Raw genomic sequence first — 24,922 nt, forward strand, 5'->3', positions numbered from 1 at the left:
CAAACCAATAAAAAAATTATTTTCTGTGTTTGTGAATTGTGTGCGCAGTAGCCGCACGTGCATCAACAAAGTAGTGCCAAGCGTGCGCCTGTGTCATAAGTAAAGGGCCGGCTGGCTTGACCGTTAAGGGTGCTGTAACCCCCGAAAGTACACTCCAGTCCAAACCTAAAAAAAAATTATTTTCTGTGTTTGTGAATTGTGTGCGCAGTAGCCGCACGTGCATCAACAAAGTAGTGCCAAGCGTGCGCCTGTGTCATAAGTAAAGGGCCGGCTGGCTTGACCGTTAAAGGGTGCTGTAACCCCCGAAAGTACACTCCAGTCCAAACCAAAAAAAAATTATTTTCTGTGTTTGTGAATTGTGTGCGCAGTAGCCGCACGTGCATCAACAAAGTAGTGCCAAGCGTGCGCCTGTGTCATAAGTAAAGGGCCGGCTGGCTTGACCGTTAAGGGTGCTGTAACCCCCGAAAGTACACTCCAGTCCAAACCAAAAAAAAATTATTTTCTGTGTTTGTGAATTGTGTGCACTGTGGCTGCACGTGCATCAACAAAGGAGCAGCGCCAAGCGTGCGCCTGTGTCCCATAAGTAAAGAGCCGGCTGGCTCATTTCTTAAAGGGTGGTGTAACCCACAAAGTGCACTACTCTCCAGCAAAAATAAAATAATATTTTCTGTGTTTGTGTGCGCTTTAGCCGCACGTATATATATCAATATAACATAAATGGAGGACCAAACTTTCTCCGATAAAAATAAAATAGGGAAAGATCAAGAACCTCTTCCTCCTAGTGCTGTTGCTGCTGCTGGGAGTTGTTCATCATCCCAGAGAGGAAGTAGGAACATCACTACTTTTACTAAACAATTGACCCTCCAACAGTCCCTAGCGATGAGGATGAAGTACGACAGCAGTCATCCTGAAGCAAAACGTATAACTGAGGCCTTGACTGCTATGTTGGTGTTAGACGTGCGTCCGGTATCCGACATTAGTGCAGTGGGATTTAGACAATTGATGGAGGTAGTGTGTCCTCGGTTCCAAATCCCGTCTAGATTCCACCTGCATCCTCAAAGCAGCAGCGACAAGCGTGCGTCTGTCTGTTAAAGGGTGGTGACACCCTCAAAGTGTGCTACACAAACAATTAAAATATTGTTCTTTTTTTTTCTGTCTTTGTGAATTGTGTGGGCTGTAGCCGCACCTGCATCCTTAAAGCAGCAGCGACAAGCGTGCGTCTGTCTGTTAAAGGGTGGTGACACCCTCAAAGTGTGCTACACAAACAATTAAAATATTGTTCTTTTTTCTGTCTTTGTGAATTGTGTGGGCTGTAGCCGCACCTGCATCCTTAAAGCAGCAGCGACAAGCGTGCGTCTGTCTGTTAAAGGGTGGTGACACCCTCAAAGTGTGCTACACAAACAATTAAAATATTGTTCTTTTTTCTGTCTTTGTGAATTGTGTGGGCTGTAGCCGCACCTGCATCCTTAAAGCAGCAGCGACAAGCGTGCGTCTGTCTGTTAAAGGGTGGTGACACCCTCAAAGTGTGCTACACAAACAATTAAAATATTGTTCTTTTTTTTGGTCTTTGTGAAATGTGTGGGCTGTAGCCGCACCTGCATCCTTAAAGCAGCAGCGACAAGCGTGCGTCTGTCTGTTAAAGGGTGGTGACACCCTCAAAGTGTTCTACACAAACAATTAAAATATTGTTCTTTTTTTTTCGGTCTTTGTGAAATGTGTGGGCTGTAGCCGCACCTGCATCCTTAAAGCAGCAGCGACAAGCGTGCGTCTGTCTGTTAAAGGGTGGTGTAACTCTCAAAGTGTTCCAAAAAATAAAAAACTATTTTTTTAATGTTTGTGACTTGTGTGCGATGTAGCCACACTTGCATCCTCAAAGCAGCAGCGACAAGCGTGTGTCTGTCTGTTAAAGGGTGGTGACACCCTCAAAGTGTGCTACACAAACAATTAAAATATTGTTCTTTTTTTTTTGGTCTTTGTGAAATGTGTGGGCTGTAGCCACACCTGCATCCTTAAAGCAGCAGCGACAAGCGTGCGTCTGTCTGTTAAAGGGTGGTGACACCCTCAAAGTGTGCTACACAAACAATTAAAATATTGTTCTTTTTTCTGTCTTTGTGAATTGTGTGGGCTGTAGCCGCACCTGCATCCTTAAAGCAGCAGCGACAAGCGTGCGTCTGTCTGTTAAAGGGTGGTGACACCCTCAAAGTGTGCTACACAAACAATTAAAATATTGTTCTTTTTTTTTTGGTCTTTGTGAAATGTGTGGGCTGTAGCCGCACCTGCATCCTTAAAGCAGCAGCGACAAGCGTGCGTCTGTCTGTTAAAGGGTGGTGACACCCTCAAAGTGTTCTACACAAACAATTAAAATATTGTTCTTTTTTTTTCGGTCTTTGTGAAATGTGTGGGCTGTAGCCGCACCTGCATCCTTAAAGCAGCAGCGACAAGCGTGCGTCTGTCTGTTAAAGGGTGGTGTAACTCTCAAAGTGTTCCAAAAAATAAAAAACTATTTTTTTAATGTGTTTGTGACTTGTGTGCGATGTAGCCACACTTGCATCCTCAAAGCAGCAGCGACAAGCGTGCGTCTGTCTGTTAAAGGGTGGTGACACCCTCAAAGTGTGCTACACAAACAATTAAAATATTGTTCTTTTTTTTTCTGTCTATGTGAGTTGTGTGGGCTGTAGCCGCACCTGCATCCTTAAAGCAGCAGCGACAAGCGTGCGTCTGTCTGTTAAAGGGTGATGACACCTCAAAGTGTTCTACACAAACAATTAAAATATTGTTCTTTTTTTTTTCGGTCTTTGTGAAATGTGTGGGCTGTAGCCGCACCTGCATCCTCAAAGCAGCAGCGACAAGCGTGCGTCTGTCTGTTAAAGGGTGGTGACACCTCAAAGTGTTCTACACAAACAATTAAAATATTCTTCTTCTTTTTTCTGTCTTTGTGAATTGTGTGGGCTGTAGCCGCACTTGCATCCTCAAAGCAGCAGCGACAAGCGTGCGTCTGTCTGTTAAAGGGTGGTGTAACCCTCAAAGTGTGCTCCACAAACAATAAAAATATTCTTTTTTTTTTTCTGTCTTTGTGAATTGTGTGGGCTGTAGCCGCACTTGAATCCTCAAAGCACCAGCGACAAGCGTGCGTCTGTCTGTTAAAGGATTACATCGGTGACAGCATCCAAGTAGGCATGTCAGACAGTCCGTACCTGTACTGGCAGGAAAAAGAAGCAATTTGGAGGTCCCTGTACAAACTGGCTCTATTTTACCTGAGTTGCCCCCCCTCCAGTGTGTACTCCGAAAGAGTGTTTAGTGCAGCCGGGAACCTTGTCAGCGAAAGGCGTAGGAGGTTGCTTCCACAAAATGTGGAGAAGATGATGTTCATAAAATGAATTATCAACTCTTCCAGGGAGACCAGCCTCCAGAACGTACAGAGGGACCTGTGGTTCCAGCAGGGACGAATTAATACTCTGTGAGGATGAGGATGTACACACTGAAGAGGGTGAAGAATTGGTGGATGAGGAGGATGAGGATGACATCTTGCCTCCGTAGAGCCAGTTTGTGCAGGGACACATTAATTCCAGCTTGTTTTGTGGGGGCCCAAACGAACCAATCATTTCAGCCACAGTTGTGTGGCAGACCCTGGCGCTGAAATGATTGATTTGTTAAAGTGTGCATGTCCTGTTTATACAACATAAGGGTGGGTGGGAGGGCCCAAGGACAATTCCATCTTGCACTTCTTTTTTTTCTTTGCATTATGTACAGTTTGGGGCCTAGTTTTTCTAACTGCCATCCTGTCTGCCACTGCAGTGTCACTCCTAGATGGGTCACGTGTTTGTGCCGCCCACTCGTGTCGCTTAGCATAGTCATCCAGCTACCTCGGTGCAACCTTTTGGACATGAAAACACTATTGTGAGGTGTGAGGTGTTCAGAATAGACTGGAAATGAGTGCAAATTAAGGTTATTGAGGTTAATAATAGCATAGGAGCAGAGAAACCAACAAATTCTGTGATTTTAGCTGTTTTTATGCTTTTTTTAAAAAAAATACAGATCCAAAACACAAAACCCAGAACCCAAAACACGGAAGGGTGGTTTTGGCAAAACCAATCCAGATCCAAAACACGAAGAAAGATCCAGATCCAAAACCAAAACACAAAACACGAAAAGTGGCCGGTGCACACCCCTAAATTATACTGTGCAATACTATAGCTCTGTATTTCACTGTGCATTACTAATACTGTGCAATACTATAGCTCTGTATCTCACTGTGCATGACTTATACTGTGAAATACTATAGCTCTGTATCTCACTGTGCATTACTAATATTCTGCAATACTATAGTTCTGTATCTCACTGTGCATTACTAATACTGTGCAATACTATAGCTCTGTATCTCACTGTGCATTACTAATACTGTGCAATACTATAGCTCTGTATCTCACTGTGCATTACTAATACTGTGCAATACTATAGCTCTGTATCTCACTGTGCATGACCAATACTGTGCAATAAAATAGCTGTGTATCTCACTGTGCATGACTTATACTGTGCAATACTATAGCTCTGTATCTCACTGTGCATTACTAATACTGTGCAGTACTATAGCTCTGTATCTCACTGTGCATGACTTATACTGTGCAATACTATAGCTCTGTATCTCACTGTGCATTACTAATACTGTGCAATACTATAGCTCTGTATCTCACTGTGCATGACTTACACTCTGCAATACTATAGCTCTGTATCTCACTGTGCATTACTAATACTGTGCAGTACTATAGCTCTGTATCTCACTGTGCATTACTAATACTGTGCAATACTATAGCTCTGCATCTCACTGTGCGTTACTAATACTGTGCAATAATATAGCTCTATATCTCACTGTGCATGACTAATACTGTGCAATACTATAGTTCTGTATCTCCCTGTGCATGAATTATACTGTGCAATACTATAGCTCTGTATCTCACTGTGCATGACTTATACTGTGCAATACTATAGCTCTGTATCTCACTGTGCATGACTTATACTGTGCAATACTATAGCTGTGTATCTCACTGTGCATTACTAATACTGTGCAATACTATAGCTCTGTATCTCACTGTGCATTACTAATACTGTGAAATACTATAGCTCTGTATCTCACTGTGCATTACTAATGCTGTGCAATACTATAGCTCTGTATCTCCCTGTGCATGAATTATACTGTGCAGTACTATAGCTCTGTATCTCACTGTGCATGACTCATACTGTGCAATACTATAGCTGTGTATCTCACTGTGCATGACTTATACTGTGCAATACTATAGCTCTGTATCTCACTGTGCATTACTAATACTGTGCAATACTATAGCTCTGTATCTCACTGTGCATGACTTATGCTGTGCAATACTATAGCTCTGTATCTCACTGTGCATGACTTATACTGTGCAATACTATAGCTCTGTATCTCACTGTGCATTACTAATACTGTGCAGTACTATAGTTCTGTATCTCACTGTGCATGAATTATACTGTGCAATACTATAGCTCTGTATCTCACTGTGCATTACTAATACTGTGCAATACTATAGCTCTGTATCTCACTGTGCATGACTTATGCTGTGAAATACTATAGCTCTGTATCTCACTGCGCATTACTAATACTGTGCAATACTATAGTTCTGTATCTCACTGTGCATTACTAATACGGTGCAATACTATAGCTCTCTATCTCACTGTGCATGACTAATACTGTGAAATACTATAACTCTGTATCTCACTGTGTATGACTTATACTGTGCAATACTATAGCTCTGTATCTCACTGTGCAGTACTAATACTGTGCAATACTATAGTTCTGTATCTCACTGTGCATTACTAATACTGTGTAATACTATAGCTCTGTATCTCACTGTGCATTACTAATACTGTGCAATACTATAGTTCTGTATCTCACTGTGCATTACTAATACTGTGTAATACTATAGCTCTGTATCTCACTGTGTATTACTAATACTGTGCATTACTTATACTGTGCAATAATACTGTTGTTCATCTCACTGTGCATTACTTATACTGTGCAATACTACTTTTGTTCATCTCACTGTGCAATACTAATGCTGAAAATATCTTACTGTCCTTTACTAATACTATACAATACCACTGCTGTTCATCTCATTGTGCATTACTAGCATACTTGCCTACCCTCCCGATTTGGTCGGGAGCCTCCCGAAAATCGGGTGCCACTCCCGACCTCCCGGGAAGGCAGACAAGTCTCCCGGCAGCTGCCGACCCCTCCTGCCCCCCACCACAATTACAAGAAGCTCCCCGGCAGCAGGGGGCCTGTGACGCGATTCACTCCGAATCGCGTAATTTTGGCCCCGCCCCCTGCTTCACACTGCCTGTAATATTGGCAGTGTGTAGCGGGGGCGGGGCCAAAATGACGCAATCGCGTGGCTCCGTCCCCCGCTCCGCCCCAAAAACTCTTGTAGTCTGGCCGTCCCTGCCCCCGTTTGCTGGCAACGTCCTCCCAGTCAAGCCGATCTGGCTGCTCCCTCCCGGAAGGGGCAGCCAGATAGTCGGCAAGCATGTTACTAGTACTGTGCAATACTACTGCTGTTCATCTCACTGTGCAACAATAATACTGTACATTACTACTGCTGAACATCTCACTGCGCATTACTAGTACTGTGCAATGCAACTGCTGTGTAACTTACAGTGCAATACTATTGCTCTGCATCTTACTGTACATTACTAATATTGTGCAATACTACTGCTGTGCATCTAACTGTGCATTATTAATACTGTACAATTCTACTGCTCTGTGTCTTACTGTGCATTACTAATACTGTGCAATACTACTGCTGTGCATCTCACTGTGCATTACTAATACTGTGCAATACTATTGCTCTACATCTTACTGTGCATTACTAATACTGTGCAATAATACTGCTGCTTATCTCACTGTGCATCAATAATACTGTGAAATTCTACTGCTGTATATATCCAACTGTGCATTATTAATACTGTGAATCTCACTCTGCATTACTAATACTGTACTACTGATGTTCATCCCACTGTGTATTACTGATACTGTGCAATTCTACTGATGTTCATCTCACTTTGCATCTTAATGTGCATCACTAATACTGTGCAATACTACTGCTGTGCAACTCACTGTGCATTACTAATACTGTGTAATACTACTGCTGTACAACTCACTATGCAATACTACTGCTCTGCATCTTACTGTGCATTACTAATACTGTGCAATACTACTGCTCTGCATCTTACTGTGCATTACTAATACTGTGCAATACTACTGTACTACTGCTCTGCATCTTACTGTGCATTACTAATACTGTGTAATACTACTGCTCTTCATCTTACTGTGCATTACTAATACTGTGCTATGCCACTGCTGTTTATCTTACTGTGCATTACTAATTCTGTGCAATAATACTGCTCTTCATCTTACTCTGCATTAATAATACTGTGCAATACTACTGCTCTTCATCTTACTGTGCATTATTAATGCTGTGCAATACTACTGCTCTGCATCTTACTGTGCATTGCTAATACTGTGCAATACTACTGCTCTGCATCTCACTCTGCATATTACTGTGCAATACTACTGCTGTGCATTACTAATCCTAGATTATATTACTGCTAGGCATATTATTGTCCATATTTTCTGTACATACTTGGTGAGGGCTGTTTTGGGTGCTTTATGTGCTTGTACTGTATGCTACTGAGGAATGGATTGCACAGAGGGCCTGATTCAGCAGCGGACGCAATCGTGATGTTTACGCAGTTTGCGCGATTATTCGCCATGGCACATGTGTGTATGTCGCACTGTGCAAGCATCGCGATTGCATTTACGCATGCACAGAGGATCTTTTCACAAAGTGAGTGCCATGTGGTCAGCTTTTGGGGGTGGTTGGAAAAATCAGGCCCAGAGACCTTTATGACAGTGTCGCACCACACACCCTAAAGCTCCGTACACACGCAGCGATCAGACAACAGTTAGATTATCGTTGTCTGATCGTCCTGCATGTGCTGGATGTTCGATATCGAGCATCCAGCACATGCACCAACCCACAAACAACTATAACGATCCGTGATCGACGATCGCGGGTCCCTATAGTAACCAGGCTTACCTGTTCGATATCGACCAGGTTGGCCTGCTCGCACGGGCGATGATCGATATCGACCATGCGTGCCCGCGTATCGACTGTCGTTTGGCCAAAAACAGGACGATATGAACAATAACGATATCTATATCATTATAGTTCTTATCGTCCAGTAATATCTGACCGTGTGTACGCAGACTTACATATTTCCGTGGATAGCCGCAATATTTTTTGCTTTGCCATGGGTCATGACAGTGTATTCCAATCTGTAAATCAATAATCCCCCCACATACAGGATATTACAAATATATAATCTCCCAAAAGTGGGAAAACCCATATTTTAAGTAGGTTTCAACTCTTCCAGGATAAAGCTTAATTGCTGTATCTGAAAGTGATCTAGCCGCAGTAGATTAGAAATGGGCCCTAGGAGATAGTGTCATGTGATTGGCCCAAAGCCGAGCCAATCACGTACCACTTTTTCCGGTCAGATATAAAGATTAGGCTGAAGCTGGGAGGATGGAGAAACCCATTAGTTCATTTTATAAGGGCCTTATAAAATTTAACTCTTACAGTTAGCAATACGTCCCTTTTAATTGTTTGCCCAATAATATCCTACCTGTAGAGCACCAAGCTCCTGGAGTTTCTGTGTTGCTAAAAGGGACTTTGAACTTTCCTGTAGGAAACGCCTGTGTCTGGCAGAACAGGGTTTGGGGACCATTAATAACACCATAAAAAATCCCAAGACAAATCCACTAGCGATGCCCATGAAGAGCCCAGAAATATAGGCAGGGAGGGGCCAGATGAAGAAGTTATAGGCCAGGATCGCAACACAAACGAGGGCACTGCATGGCACATCATTATTAGATGGAGGTGTTTGGCAGGCACCCAAAGGTTGGGGAATACCGTGGTCTTCCACATCCTCATTGGTGGTTAGTTCTACAACCTGTAACATGTCACCATAGGAGCAAATCTTATATTTGCAGTAGTTTTTAGGTGTTTCTCCTTGGACAGCTTCAGAACTCTCTGCAGAGTCCACAATTTCTCCTTCTTCTAATCTCCCATAACTGGAAAGGGTGTTCTTTGACTCAAAAAGGCCATGATCTCTTAATAGACTTGTTGGGGATTCCTGGTTAGCGAACATTGGTGGCATAGTCCTATATTTAGGGCTTGGGCTTGTCTCCTCGCCAATTATTTTACTGAGCATACTCAATGGTTCTTGCATAGCCTCCGACAACCTCCTTTTGGTGTCTTCTAACTTGGCTTCTACCTCCAGGACATTGAAAAACATTCCTTTGCTTTCAGAAGGCGACATGCTAGGGGACGATGGAGCTGTCCTAGAGTCCCCATTCTTGCTCTTGGGTTGCGTTATCTGTCGCCAAAGATGGACATTGAGTTTAGAGTCCGACTTGGACTGGGTTACTTCTGGTTCCAGTCTGGAGATTTCCGTGGAGATGGACTTGACCAAGTTCACAAACAGATGAGGTTTGTGAGGTGAAGGGTCCTTGACATCGATTTCCGTGGAGACGGACTTCACCAAGTTAATGAGAGGTCTGGATGTGGGTGAGCTTGGCAATAGGGGGGAGCTGCATCTTTGGGACTCATTGGACAGCAAAACATCACCCACACACTCATAAGCAGCCAGGGCCAGCTCATTGACCACGGTGCCATCTTGACCACTTGACTGTCCGTATACTGGAGCCGTAGCTTTGTCAGTTACAGAGTTTGTGACCATTTCATCCTCATCTTGATCCAATGTAAAGATGAGTTCACTCTCCTCAAAGTCCTCCCAGTTGTCTTCACTTTGCACTTTAGTTAATTGGATGGTTATCCCCTGTGGTGCCTTTGGCATAATTGGCCCATGCTTTGCACCTTGGGAAGCATGGTTGAGTGTAGGAGAACCAGTCGGCACAGGACTAAGTTTGGCTGAGTAAGACATTCTTCAGAGCATGGCTACTGTTCTAGAATGAAATATGAAAAACAAATTTACTACTAGAACATCATTGGTTAATAAGTCACAACATGTCCAGCCATTCTGTGTCCTGAACCAATATTCATACAAGATTACGTCTACCAAATTCTTAAGCTGAATATACACTATGCAGTACAGATGTGTCCTCATACATCTAGCCTCCCTGCGCGTTAAACAGCCCTTGTAATCGCGCCATGCCGTTGCATGACTCTGTAGCGCCGAGTGTTTTTTTCGTGCAAATTTTCCCTTCAAATGCGTCTTATTCACACAGTGATGTGAATAGGACGCACGTGCAGCTTCTGCTGATTAAAATGATATGCGGCATGCCTATATTCTGTGTGTGACTGCGGGATGTATCTGCATGCAAACGCTACGTTACAGTGTTACAGCTGCTGACACTGTAACGTAGCATTTCGCATGCCGAGATAACCACAGTCGCACACAGAATAGAGGCATGCCGCATATAATTTAATCAGCATTGTGTGTCCTATTCACATCACTGTGAAAATTAGGCGCATTTGGAAGGAAAAAGTTGCATGAAAAGACGCTTGACACTGATGAGTCACACGGCGCTCATGCGTCATGTGTAACGCGACTTGTATCGCATGGAGGACAGGTGTATGTGGACACATCTGTATATAGTGTGTGCAGTCGACGAACGATATATATCGCTAAGTACATCAGCTCATGTGTACAGCCGATATGTCTGTGAACAACACTGTTCACAGACATATGGCGTCAGCCATGCAACACGACAGATGCCTATATATCTTGCCAACTCATACCCTAGCCGCAGATACCACCAGCAATGACGTCACTACCAGTTCCTGTGGCCAGGCATGTCGGGGGGCGGTGGATTGGTAAGTGTATATGCACAATTCGTTTGTGCAGAACACTTACCAAATCGTTGGAACGTTTGGACCGTCGTGCGGCTGTCCAATCCATGGTTCAGGTGTGTAACCAACAGGTAGGCAATTTATTTATTTTGCATATTTATCAGCTGCATTTGTTTACTTCATACCGTAGGGAGGCAGATGAACTGTGGACCTGGAGAGCTATGGTATTGCAGCAGAAGAAGTGAGTGTTACGAGGTAGGACAGAAAGAGGAGCCTGGGATTGGGAGGCCAGTAAAACATGTAATCTGGGGCAGGTGTAAAGGTGCATACACACTAGACGATATGCTCCCTGAGCGATATCGTATAGTGTTGTCCCCGGCAGGCTGTGCTCAATGTCGTTCATGACATTGAGCACAGCTGCTGAACGATATCATTAACGATATCGTTCAGCGCCGGGCTCTCTCCCCCATTCCCTGACATGCAGCAACCTGACGAGATCGTCAGCTTGGCCTGCATGTCAGCCCGATGAACGATGATGATGAACGACCCGCGGGAACGCGCGTCGTCGTTATCGTTCATCTTTTTGGGCTTAAAAATGGACGATAAAGTGGACGACTGAACGATAACGATATCGTTATCGTTCAGTCGTCCACTTTATCGCCCAGTGTGTACACACCTTTAGGGTCTGACCGACTGGCTGCATTGACATGAATATTGGAATACTCCAGAAAATGGCTGCCCTCACTGTGCGTTGGTACAGTTAAAACTGTGAGATCCAGGCTGGCATATTCTATACATTACCTCACAGGGATATGTGGATATACAGTACGTATGCGGAATTTATTACATTCTAAATTTAATTCCTTTAATGCCGGAAATTCCTGGTATACTGTGCTAGCTAAACACCCTAATCCCTGTACGCACTACAACCACAGGGTTAAAATACCAAGTCAAGGTATTATGGGTAGAGATGAATAAATAGCCTGCCTGTCACACTTATACTTAGTCTCTACAGACTGTTAGATACAAGTGAAAAATTAAAAGTCATAATTACATCTCATTAATAGCTATTTTGTCTTCTGGTTGTGATGCCTGCTGACTCTGAGTGTGGTGTGATGGAAAAAAATTCTATCATTGTGCAAAATAGGCTTAAGGACCACCATTTCCAAGGACGTTTAATACTATTGCAAATGTAAGGTGAATGATGATGATGATGGCTTGGATGAGGCAAGCACAGGAGGGATTACAGAATGGCTTGGGTACACTGGCATATTTAGGGAAGAGGGGGGTGGTGGTTACAGCTGTTCAAAATCCCCCTAATTCACATAAATACAGTCAGGTGCATAAATATTGGGACACTGACAGAATTTTCATATTTTGGCCTCTAGTTTCTATATGTACCTCCCACTTTTTAAGGGCCAAAAGTAATGGGATAAACTAAACAATCCTAAATCTAACTTTCAATTTTTAATACTTTGTTGCAAATCCTTTGCAGGCAATTACAGCCTGAAGTCTGGAACGCATAGACATCACCAGACGCTGGGTTTCATCCCTGGTGATGCTCTGCCAGGCCTCTACTGCAAATGTCTTCAGTTCCTGCTTGTTCTTGGGGCATTTTCCCTTCAGTTTTGTCTTCATCAAGTGAAATGCATGCTCAATCGGATTCAGGTCAGGGGATTGACTTGGCCATTGCATAACATTCCACTTTTTAGCCTTAAAAAACTCTTTGGTTGCTTTTGCTCTATGCTTCGGGTCATTGTCCATCTGCACTGTGAAGCGCCGTCCAATGAGTTCTGAAGCATTTGACTGAATATGAGCATATAATATTGCCTGAAACACTTCAGAATTCATTCTGCTGCTTTTTTCAGCAGTCACATCATCAATAAATACAAGGGAACCAGTTCCATTGGCAGCCATACATGCCCACGCCATGACACTACCACCACCATGCTTCACTGATGAGGTGGTATGTTTTGGATCATGAGCAGTTCCTTTCCTTCTCCAAACTCTTTTCTTCCCATCACTCTTGTACAAGTTGATCTTTGTCTCATCTGTCCATAGGATGTTGTTCCAGAACTGTAATGGTTTTTTTAGATGTTGTTTGGCAAACTCTAATCTGGTCTTCCTGTTTTTGTGGCTCACCAATGGTTTACATCTTGTGGTGAACCCTCTATATTCACTCTTGTGAAGTCTTCTCTTGATTGTTGACTTTGACACATATACACCTACCTCCTGGAGAGTGTTCTTGATTTGGCCAACTGTTGTGAAGGGGTTTTTCTTCAGCAGGGAAATAATCCTTCTGTCATCCACCACAGTTTTTTCTGTGGTCTTCCGGGTCTTTTGGTGTTGCTGAGCTCTCCGGTGCGTTCTTTCTTTTTAAGAATGTTCCAAACAGTTGATTTGGCCACACCTAATGTTTTTGCTATCTCTCTGATGGGTTTGTTTTGATTTTTCAGCCTAATGATGGCTTGCTTCACTGATAGTTACAGCTCTTTGGATCTCATATTGAGAGTCGACAGCAACTGATTCCAAATGCAAATGTCACACCTAGAATCAACTCCAGACCTTTTACCTGCTTAATTGATAATGAAATAATGAGGGAATAGCCCACACCTGTCCATGAAATAGCTTTTGAGTTGATAGTCCCTTTACTTTTGGCCCCTTAAAAAGTGGGAGGCACATATAGAAACCGTTGTAATTCCTACACCGTTCACCTCATTTGGATGTAATTACCCTCAAATTAAATCTGAAAGTCTGCAGTTAAAGCACATCTTGTTTGTTTCATTTCAAAGCCATTGTGGTGGTGAATAGAGGCCAAAATATGAAAATTCTGTCAATGTCCCAATATTTATGCACCTGACTGTATCCATGGAATATTGGTCCCATTCCACATTTTGTTATAAAATGTTGCATATTTCACCAATGGAATTTCACTTTAAGCCGTGTTGTCGCCATTTTTGAGACACCTGGAGGGAAGGGGTCCAAGTGGGAAGTGGGAGGTTTTGCATCTTTGCAGCCCTTCCCCAGACTGCGCAATGCCAAGACTCAATCCCCAAATTTGGATGTTTTCCGGGCACTGTGGGAGAGCAGCAAGTGTTTCTAGGTTTACCCCAGTCCCCAATTCCTCCATACAGCGGAATGAACTGCTATGGATTGATACCTTTGTAATTTGGATACAAAACCTCACTAGGGGGTGTGGTTTTAGCAGGCTGGGGTTTGGCATGAGTAGACTGGGGTGTGGCCTAAAATCTCCCAGTTTCCAAATTAGGAATATTGGGAGCTATAATGAGGGTCTCCATAAAATTTATGGTGGGGGTGGAGAAAATAGGTGGGAGCATACATTCTGTTTGATGGATGGGTGAAGGACTTAACAAAGTGGGTGACAGTTGTCCTTTATTTTATATACCACCTATGAATAGTAGCAATGTGCCCTAGCAATGTCACTAGCAAATTCATACATTCTTTTCTCATTCATTTTTATATTAGAGGGTGGTGAGTCTGCATAAAGGTAACAAACGGGTTATGATGATGGTACCTTACCATTCTGTTGGGTGGTTGATAAAAGTGCGCGGCAGTTGGCTCTCAACAGCTATATCCAACGGGTCTAAACATGCTTCAGAGTTCACAATGATGCATTTATAGGCTGCTCATGAATTTTGTTACTACTTTCAATTAATGTATAAAATGCCAACCAAAATGGGTGGAATGCGTGGGTTCAAACATATGGCATAAGGTTCACAGGGCCCTCTAGAGGGAGGGGACAGAGGGAGACAGGAGGAGTTGGTAGGACAGGGACAGATGGGACGAGCGGTCCCACTCTCTAATATAGATGCACACTCCCTCCCTCTATAGGCCCCTCTGAAACTTATATCTGTCCCCACGTATTCCACCGATTAGCCCACTGTTCATTCTTTCTGCATCTCTATCTGTACGATGGTTACATGATTTGTATGATATACACATGCTTTGCATCATGCATCAGAAGACAAAGGCCCTCATTCAGAGCCGTACGCTCTGAGCAGAGCGCACGTTCTGAATGAGGGCCGTCCTCCATAATTATGGAGCGTCCTCCTGGACGCTCGTATAGCTGTGGGTCACCACCCACAGCCTATACGAGCGTGCAGTTTGATGGCCGCGATGGTCTTGACCATCGCGACCATCGCCACTGCGAGCCGGAGCCTGCGGTTGAGTTTTTCAACCGCAAGGCCCGGAGTGATTTTGGCTCTATCAGAGCCAAAATCACTCCCACTGACATCACTAGTGATGTCAGTGGGCCGGCTTCTGACGGTAGGCGTTCCCTTGGGAACGCCCCCGTCAGGGAGGCACGCCCCCGGCACGCCCACCAAAGGGGCGTGCTGTCAATCAACATCGACAGCACGCCCCCTTTGATCAGACACAACGAGCGAAGGAAAGTCCTTCGCTCGTCGCGTCTGGCGCATGCGCACGACGGAGCTCCCGCCGTCGTGCGCATGCGCAGTGCACAACATCGACCCACTTGCGAGCGGACAGCCGCTTGCGAGTGGGTCTGAATCAGGCCCAAAGCTCCCAGAGCTCAGGAATAAAGGTGCCGGTTGTCACCTAAAGTTACAGGTGGATACAAGTTGTATAGCAGCTTCCACAGTCTGGATGAAGGGGCAGATACTTAATTAATTAATAGCTGAAAAAAATGTAATGGTTTTCTTTTCTGTTCCTGGAACTAGTTATGGAAATTTTAATTTTTAACACATAAGAGGTACCTGTGCTGGGTACCCCGTACAAAAAAAAAACATATTATGCCATTTAACATAACTTGTACGTTCATTTCTTTTCTTTCTGTTTTATGCATTTCCTTGCCTGTCTGGCACTGCAGAACTCATGACACCTTATACATAAACGTTGGTGATGATGACGGTGGAAACAGTAATACTCAAAGTCTGACCAACTAACATTTAAGGGTCTTTAAGTGGGTGTGGTACAAAATGTCGACATGGCCTGAATGTCGACGTAAGGTTTTTCTACCGTTAGAGCCCTACCCTAACCCTGTAATGTCAATATTGTGACTGTCGACATTCAAACTACATTACCCTTCAAATGCTGCTTGGTTCAGCTTAATTTCTTTCTTTGAATTAAACATGAAAGTGAGGAGAGGGACTTTCTTTATGACATGTACCACTTTTGCTTGTTTGAAATTTTTTTTTTCCATTATATTCTTATTATTTATTATTATTATTATTATTATTATTATTATTTACATAGCGCACACATATTCTGCAGCGCATTTCAGAGAATATATGGCCATTCACATCAGTCCCTGCCCCAGTGGAGCTTACAATCTATGTTCCCTACATCATATATTGTAACCACACATACACAATAGGTTTAATTTTTGTCAGCAGCTAATTAACCTACCAGTGTGCTTTTGAATGTGAGAGGAAACCCACATGAGCATGGGGAGAATTTACAAACATACACCACACCGTTAGGGCCATGGTGGGACTCAAACACAAGACCTCAGTGCTGTGAGGCAGTAATACCTACCACTACACCATCCATGCTGCACACCAAAAAATGCAATCTCAAACAAAGTGCAACTGGAAGGTGCAATACGTGTCCCATTAAAATAACTGTTTTCAACTACTTCTGAGCATGTGGAAATAAACAGGAAACTCTTCTGGGATGACACCACTGTTCGCCCATCTGGTAGCTGGGGTACTTCCTAAATGTGCCTTCTATATTCTATATTGTGCTAAAGATGCCTGGCAACAGCGGCATAACCTTTACACATTTGTTATTAGTAGATAGCTTTTATATTATGCCTACTTTAAAGCCACTAACCCTACAACACAACTTGGTCTAATGTAGAAAAGGCAGCCTTTAATTACTTTAAAATTCAGACCTACTTATAAATTTGGATGACCACAAATCAGCGTACGTGGCTGCCTGATTGGGATGAGGAGAGCCTTTAATAACGGCACTTAGGGTGCAATGTTCTATATCAGGCATGTCAAACATGCGGCCCAAATATTCATTTTATGCGGCCCGACAGTGTGGGCACAAATACATATATTATGCGTCCTAGACGGGAACCCTTCATTCACCCCCTGCTGCTCTGCTCAGCTGGCCTGGCTCCGAACGGGCAGTGTTACTAGTAAAAAAAACATGGCCGACGTGGGAAGCTGCTGTGCATGCCCACTCGCAGCTGCTCCTCCCATAGGCCTTTGCGGAGCCGTCAGTCACCACCAGCCTGTCTGCAGCCTTCCCTGCGCACACAGCAGCAGCTTGCAGTCCTGCACAGTACACACAGACAGAGAACAGGAGCCAGCGTCGTCCCGCCAATTCAGACTGTGTTACAGTCAGTAATTACATTTATACTTTAATAAATCTGTCTGACTAGTGTAAAGGGGGGAGGGGGGGGGTTTGGAGCTGCAGACACGGCTGTGGAATGGTGAAGCTTAAAGATTGGTTGGGGAATAGTGAGGCTGGGAGACAGTGGCTGGGGAATGGTGAGGCTGAGACACAGAGAGGGGGGCACAGTCTTGTTCAGTGCACATGTGTGTGGGGAGGTGAGAGGGGTGGACTTCAGCATATATAGAATTTTGTGGGAGGGGGTCTGGAGAATATTATTGGGGGGAGGGGGCTGGAGCATATTATTACTGGGGGAGTGGGGCTGGTGTTTGTGGAGCATATTATTATAAGGAGGGTCTGAAGCATATTATTATATTATGTCATGTGGGGATGGGGTCTGGAGCATATTATTATATTATGTCATGTGGGGATGGGGTCTGGAGCATATTATTATATTATGTCATGTGGGGATGGGGTCTGGAGAATATTATTATATTATGTCATGTGGGGATGGGGTCTGGAGCATATTATTATATTATGTCATGTGGGGATGGGGTCTGGAGCATATTATTATATTATGTCATGTGGGGATGGGGTCTGGAGAATATTATTATATTATGTCATGTGGGGATGGGATCTGGAGAATATTATTATATTATGTCATGTGGGGATGGGGTCTGGAGCATATTATTATATTATGTCATGTGGGGATGGGGTCTGGAGCATATTATTATATTATGTCATGTGGGGATGGGGTCTGGAGCATATTATTATATTATGTCATGTGGGGATGGGGTCTGGAGCATATTATTATATTATGTCATGTGGGGATGGGGTCTGGAGCATATTATTATATTATGTCATGTGGGGATGGGGTCTGGAGCATATTATTATATTATGTCATGTGGGGATGGGGTCTGTAACATATTATTATATTATGTCATGTGGGGATGGGGTCTGGAGCATATTATTATATTATGTCATGTGGGGATGGGGTCTGGAGCATATTATTGAGCCTTTTTTTTTTTCTTGCAGCCCACACACTCTTAGACCTTGAATATTGGGCCCGGTTGGGATTCTGAGGTAGACATGCCTGTTCTATATCAATATGCTCTTAGTGCATCCCATGTATCTGTTTCTATCTATTGCTACAATGTCACGGCGAGGTCACTCACGAGCCACTTACGCCAACCAGGCCGAGATAAAACTGGTTCCTTGTAAAGAAGTCAATTATTTTTAAAGATTTGTCTATTCCCACTATCTCAGCTTATATTAGTGCCATTATTGATTAGTGCGGCCTGTCTTTATCTCTTCCTCTGGTTTATAAGCTCAAAATGGGATGAGGCTGGAAGGTGTCTTGTCGGTATAAGAAGGAGAACCAGGCGCTGGGACACACCTAGTAACCATACAGAGAAGGACAGAGAGACACTGGACCTTATTCTGAGTCTACACAATGGGGCTGCAATTCCCGCTTCTTGCGGTGGGATTATCCCATATGAATATCATTATCTACTTGTGAGTCAGACGCCTGTGTGCGACCGCACCTCCTCCAGCTCTCAGCCTGTGAAAGCAGCCGATCAGCCGTCATCTCTACTATCTGCATTTGCATCAGTACAGCTGACATAGGACGGGTCACTGCATACACACAGCTCTGAACAGCCCGCGACTCTGTCTTCGCGCCTACGATGCCCTCACTGGGCGCTTCGTCTATGTGTGAACGCCCCACGGACACCCAGTGCCGCAGTGAGAATTTACTTAGTTGCGGTGGAATTAGAATTGTGTTTAATTGCTCTATGTTGTGCAGGCAGGCCGAGACTGAGAGTCATTTTAAGGGCAGGCAGCAGTTCTTACCTGTCTCCTGTGGAGGGGCTGCCCAGGCTCCAGCATCCCCTTGCCTTGGCCGCACGCACGTAAAAAGAATGGGGGGGGGGGGAACGGGCACAAGACTTGTGCATACGCAGTAAATACTGCATCAGCTGCAGCCCCTAGAAGCCGAATAGCGCTGCTATAATAAAAGTAGAAAAGGCTTTTCCCATTGGAAGCGCTCTATCTGCTAATGGCAGTCCAGACTGTTGTGCAATACTGATCACACCACTTCTCTTGTGCTGCACCCTGGATGCAAATCTCAGTGCACTGTAACTGTATTCTGCATATAGGGGGAGATTCAGGAGTGTTCGCTAGTGCACTGCTGATTGCAGGGTCCCAATGTTCGGGAATCTGTGCATGCGCCTGACCCATACTGAGCATGTGCAGAGCGGGTCTACGATCCCGCACGCAGTCTGGCCGCAAACTGTCAGTGATTGACAGTCTGCTGCCGTTTCTGGGCGTTGAGGGGGCGGCGACAGCCTACGTTTCCCAAAACTGTGCCATGTCGCTGCTGTTTCGTGTAAAGGCCAGGATATCCATCGACTGACGGCGCTTTCCTGACCTTTTCTACTTATCTGCGGCAGCCGGCTTGCATGGCCCCATGGTCACTCAGCAGGACAATGCCAGCTCAGATGATTCAATGCTGCATTCTAGGACGCAACTCGGATCAGTAATGCATGCAGGATGCGTGACGCCTCCTGCTGCGTTACCATATTAGAGCTATATCGCAGCTGCTACCATGTTAGCAGCTGCGATAGCATATCAGTTCACTGCTGAATCGCTCCCATAGACAATAATGTATTCAATAATTCTCCATGAGTTTTCCTTTGCATGTCTGAACAGCTGTACAGTGCCAATAATTACATATCTCTATATGCCTCTTATATTACTGTAAATAAGTTAGGAAATAAGTACCAGAACTGCTGTACATTTTAATTTCCGGGGTTATTATGCCATACTAGGATGTACCATATAAATGTCACTTGAAATTGGCAACTGGGATGAGTATCACAGGTCAGTACTTACACAAACTGTATGCTGCCCCACCAATGTATTATACGCAAAGAGGGCAGGATGTTGTATTTGCACCCGGAAATGCAGACACTTCTCTCCTGCCTGCCGTCTCTGAGCTGAGGGATCTGTAGCATTACACTGTATTAGTGCCCTATATTCTACATCACAGATGTTCCTGCATAAAGTCTGTCTGGTGGGGAGCTGTAGTGATCTGTGGCTCTGCAGTTAATATGGCTGACCTAATTTATAATGACAGGATCTAGGGGTGCCGCGAAGAGCCTCTTATGATCCAGCCAGGGGGTACAGACACAGCAATAAGCTTGGCTCATGGATACAGAAACATCTGGCAGATAGTGGGCATCTGCCAGCCAGATTTGTAGCAATTATGTGGCAGGGAATCGTTCCCCTCTGGGGTCACAAAGGTGCCGATATCGGGTCAGTGGGCTGATACGGCCACCAATGGTGCTGCAGGTGGCCAGATTTATTGTAATTTTAAAGAAAATAAATTGGAACATTTGGAGTAGACATTGTTTGTGTTATTTGTCTATGAATTGTTGGCAGTAAGTATTTTGTGACTTAAAGGTGAACTACCACCTGCAGATTATTAATTCTGTCCTCTCCCTGCACCCCGGGCACTACTCAGTACCCTGGGGTGCTGTGGTTAGTGTGTGACTTTGTCTGTATGATGCTGCTGAAGGGAGGTGTGAGCAGTAGAACCGAAGGAAAACCACAATCACTGACAAAGAAGCTTCTGATTGGTCCACCCGTTCACCCTGCAGCCATTTTAAAGTGGCAAATTGAAATGTTCCCCACTTTAGGTGCAAATGGAGCTTTAAACTACAGGCTTAGCAGTTATATTGTATTCAGATCAGTGGTGCACTATATTTTTATATCTGGGACCCCAAGATTTGCCATTGTTTTTGGACGACAGCGATCAGTGGGCCTGATTCAGAGCCGCTCGTAAGCGGCCGCTCGTTCGCTCTGAGTGATGTTCGCACAACTGCGCATGGTTTGCAATGCGCATGCGCAAACCAGTCATTGCGGTCGGAAATCGTGCGCTCGTAAAACAACGAGGGGCTGCTAATTTGAGTGACAGAATGTGCCGTTTGTGGGTGGTAACAGGGGAAGGTGCTTGAAAACGGGGGAGTGGAGATCTGAACGCAGGCGTGCCTAACGGTCAAAACGGCGATTAGTAAAGGAGCGTCATCGACCACGTCACTTGGTTGTCTTTTAGCCTGAACTGCTCGCAGTGATTGCGGGATGTAAATCCTACCACAAGCACTGCGAGCAGTTCAGATGCCTTTCGATGTTCCCGATTAATCTAATAAATAACGGAGAGGACGTGTGATGCGAATGGCAAAGGGGCGTCTTTACAAAATAGCAAGCGCATTTTTCGGACGCTCGCTCAGACATAGAGGCGTCAACACACCGCAAAGAGCGAGCACTCAATTTAAATAACCGGCCCCTTTTTAAGAACGAGCGTCCGCAAATAGCGTCCGGGTCTGAATCAGGCCCAGTGTGCCATTGTCCTGGGATCCCAAACAAGTTGAATGTCCAGCATATCTGACGATTGGGGGTCCCCAGAAACCACTTGGGGTCTGACTCCTAATTTGGGTTGCCACCTTTGTTCTGGTAAAATACAGGTTAGGGGTGCAGGGAATGGAGGGGGGGGGGGCATTTTTTCACCCAGTGTCAAAATTACTTCAAAGCAATCCATTACAATACCACAAATGGTTGCCAATGCTTTATGCAACATAAAAAAATAACAAAAGCACAAATCCTGAGGCAATAAGTGAGGCAGCGATGCTAACTTGACAGCCATTGGTGTGCTGCGGATCTCTTCTGCTGCACGGGCACCAGGTTTGCCAGGAAACAGCCCGTGACCTGAGGGGGCAGCTGAAAGAGGAGGCCCGGGACCGGGCACAGGGTGCTATGGCCTGGCCCCACCGGGTCCAGCTAGTAGACTCTGTACTCTGGGCCCAGAGACTGGGTCACCTTACACCGCAGCCAGTCACCAGCCTCGTCCTCCTGCACAAGGCAGTACCGCACTGGATATCCACCTGCAGCCACATATGCTCCGCCTCCGCCACATTCTAACCTCCATGCGTTCTGCGCAGTTGAGTAGTGTAATTTCACTGGTGCGGTGCCAGTGACTGTGTGAGGCGGAGCTCTGAGTACAGACAGACAGACTCAGCCTCTGCGCACTGCTGCATGCAGCGTGAGAGTGCACATTAAGTGACGTAGCATGCATTCTCACGCTGCACGCAGCAGTGCGCAGAGGCTGAACCTAACTGTCTGGACTCGGAGCTCCACCTCACACAGTCAGCGCACCAGTAAAAATACACTTCTCAACTTCGCAGACCTAATGTGGTGCAAACTGCGTACCGTATCGAATCAATATTGGACGTAGCATTTATCTGGGATAATCCTGTATTAAACAGGAGGGGTGGCAACCGTACCCCTGATCCACAGGTTGCGTTCCCATGACCTAGATGGCTACTTCATTGAAGCAAAATATGAGTGAAAAATTATAAGGTGCCAGCCAATCAGCTCCCAACTGTCATCTCACAGGCTGTGTTTGAAAAATGACAGTTGGGAGCTGATTGGCTGGCACCTTATCACTTTCTTATCACTTTTCACTCTGTCTCCTAACACTGCTTAGTACATAGACCCCTCGAGTAGATGTGATTTACACAATAAATACAAGACGGCTGTAGCTATAGGTAATGTCTACGGGATAAAATATGCCCAGTGTATATGCATAGTAACCTAACTTAGCTGAGGGTATTAGAAAGTCATGTAAACACAGTACAGAAATGGTCAAATAACAGTCCCGGCTGTTTTACCAGCTTATGCACTAACTAACAACAACCAGTAGCAATGGGTCAGTGGTGCCAGCCACTGGCTACCCAGCAACATGAATAGGCAGCGAGGAGGGAGGGGTCAGCTGCAGTGCTAACCATGGAAATTTGAGCACCTGCTGACCTTGCCCTGGCAAGTCTGCAACACATTGCATTAACTGGCATCTCACTGGTTAACGAAGAACGGTCTCAGCAGGTAGCAATCAGGTTACATTACAGGGTGTAGAATGCAGCCCCAAACAGGACATTAAGGAGATACAGCAATGTTTACAGCTGAGTGACTGATATTTCCTCTGCAGGGCTGAGGATGGTCCCTGTCCGAAATGATTATCCCAGTGTTTAGGGCAAGGGGGTAAATGAGACTTACCTGCTGGGAAGGTCCCTGGCTCTCAGAGGCAGCTGGTCTGTGACACAGGCTCAGGTAAGGGGCATCTCTGCGTCTCTCCTCCTCCAGCAGACAGGCTGAGCACTGCAGGGATGTGTGTGGGGGGCTGCAGCGAGCCCTCATATGACACACACAGGGTGCTGCGTGGGGACTGACTTAAAAAATGTCTCCAGCACCTTGTGCAGTCACAGGCAGTGCTGATGGAGAGCTCCGGATCTCAGAGCTGCTGGATGCAGGCAGGATAGGAGGACACTGCTGTAATTACTGCAGATATTCTGTGCATCTCCGGCTCCTGGGGCTTTCTCTCTGCTGCCTTTGCTGCATGTGTTATTACTTTGTGACCACTATATTTGGAATCACAGTCTTATCTTACTGCATGGTGTGTGTGTGTGTCCTCCCTGCAAAGTTTCTTGCTTAGCTTCCCCCTTTTATCAGCAGCCCAGACTCTCCTGCGTCCACTGATTAATGCTGCATTGCATTGCACAGGACATAAATCTCCACTGGTCCAGCAATGCTTCATTAGCCTGTTGTGAGCTGTCACTTGGACAGACCGGGAGGAGTCTTTGGGGCTGGTGAGGATGAGGAGGGAACCTCTTATCACCGGCCTTCAGCATAACAGAGGAGTACTGACCTGGCCGTGACTTCTATGTGCAGTACATCACTGACGGCACAGCACCATGGACAGTCCCCAAGGACCTACAGCAGCCTGGCTGGGCAATTACAGCAAGTTAATCTATCCTGTAACTGCACCATAGGCAGCTACTGCCCCCAAATGTCCAGAGTAGGACTAGGCAACCTGTGCTATACAAATGTTGAACTAAATGGCTTTTCTCCATTCTGATTATGTTAATTATAGCAGTATTGTTCCCATACATTGGTTAGGGATATAGTCGGCATGGATGTAGTCGACATTCTGCCGTGCGGGATGCCGGCACCGGAATCCCGGCAGTTCTAGAGTCACAACTGCCGGCATCCCAAAGGTATCGGGGGTTAGGGGAGCGTTAGGTTTAGTGTGCGGGGTTAGGGTTAGGCACTAGGGGGAGGGTTAGGCACTAGGGGGAGGGTTAGGGTTAGGCACTAGGGGGAGGGTTAGGCACTAGGGGGAGGGTTAGGCACTAAGGGGAGGGTTAGGCACTAGGGGGAGGGTTAGGCACTAGGGGAGGGTTAGGCACTAGGGGGAGGTTTAGGCACTAGGGAGATGATTAGGCACTAGGGGGAGGGTAAGGCACTAGGGGGAGGTTTAGGCACTAGGGGGATGGTTAGGCACTAGGGGGAGGTTTAGGCACTAGGGGGAGGTTTAGGCACTAGGGGGAGGGTTAGGCACTAGGGGGAGGGTTAGGCACTAGGGGGAGGGTTAGGCACTAGGGGGATGGTTAGGCACTAGGGGGAGGTTTAGGCACTAGGGGAGGTTTAGGCACTAGGGGGATGGTTAGGCACTAGGGGGAGGGTTAGGGTTAGGCACTAGGGGGAGGTTTAGGCACTAGGGGGATGGTTAGGTTTAGGGTGCAGGGAGGGGGAGGTTAGGTACAGATAATAGGGGGGGGGGGAGGTTGGGGTTACGCACCAAA

At 45.4% G+C, this 24,922-nt stretch overlaps 1 protein-coding gene across 2 annotated transcripts in view; it reads right to left on the minus strand.

The window, feature by feature from the left end:
- Nucleotides 1-23,577, minus strand: part of LOC148535103 (testis-expressed protein 2-like) — a 245,904-nt gene extending 222,327 nt beyond the window's left edge. For both annotated transcript variants that reach the window (XM_088464936.1, XM_088464935.1), the window contains exons 1-2: nt 23,337-23,577; nt 8,716-10,057 (exon numbers count right to left, since the gene is read on the minus strand). In XM_088464936.1, the coding sequence (XP_088321062.1) occupies nt 8,716-10,035 (1,320 nt within the window). In that variant the 5' untranslated portion in view covers nt 10,036-10,057; nt 23,337-23,577. The remainder of the gene's footprint in view (nt 1-8,715; nt 10,058-23,336) is intronic.
- Nucleotides 23,578-24,922: the final 1,345 nt, after the last annotated feature.

Source organism: Taudactylus pleione, unplaced genomic scaffold (assembly GCF_031769625.1).
Source record: "Taudactylus pleione unplaced genomic scaffold, aTauple2 ptg000061l, whole genome shotgun sequence".
Taxonomy (NCBI): domain Eukaryota; kingdom Metazoa; phylum Chordata; class Amphibia; order Anura; family Myobatrachidae; genus Taudactylus; species Taudactylus pleione.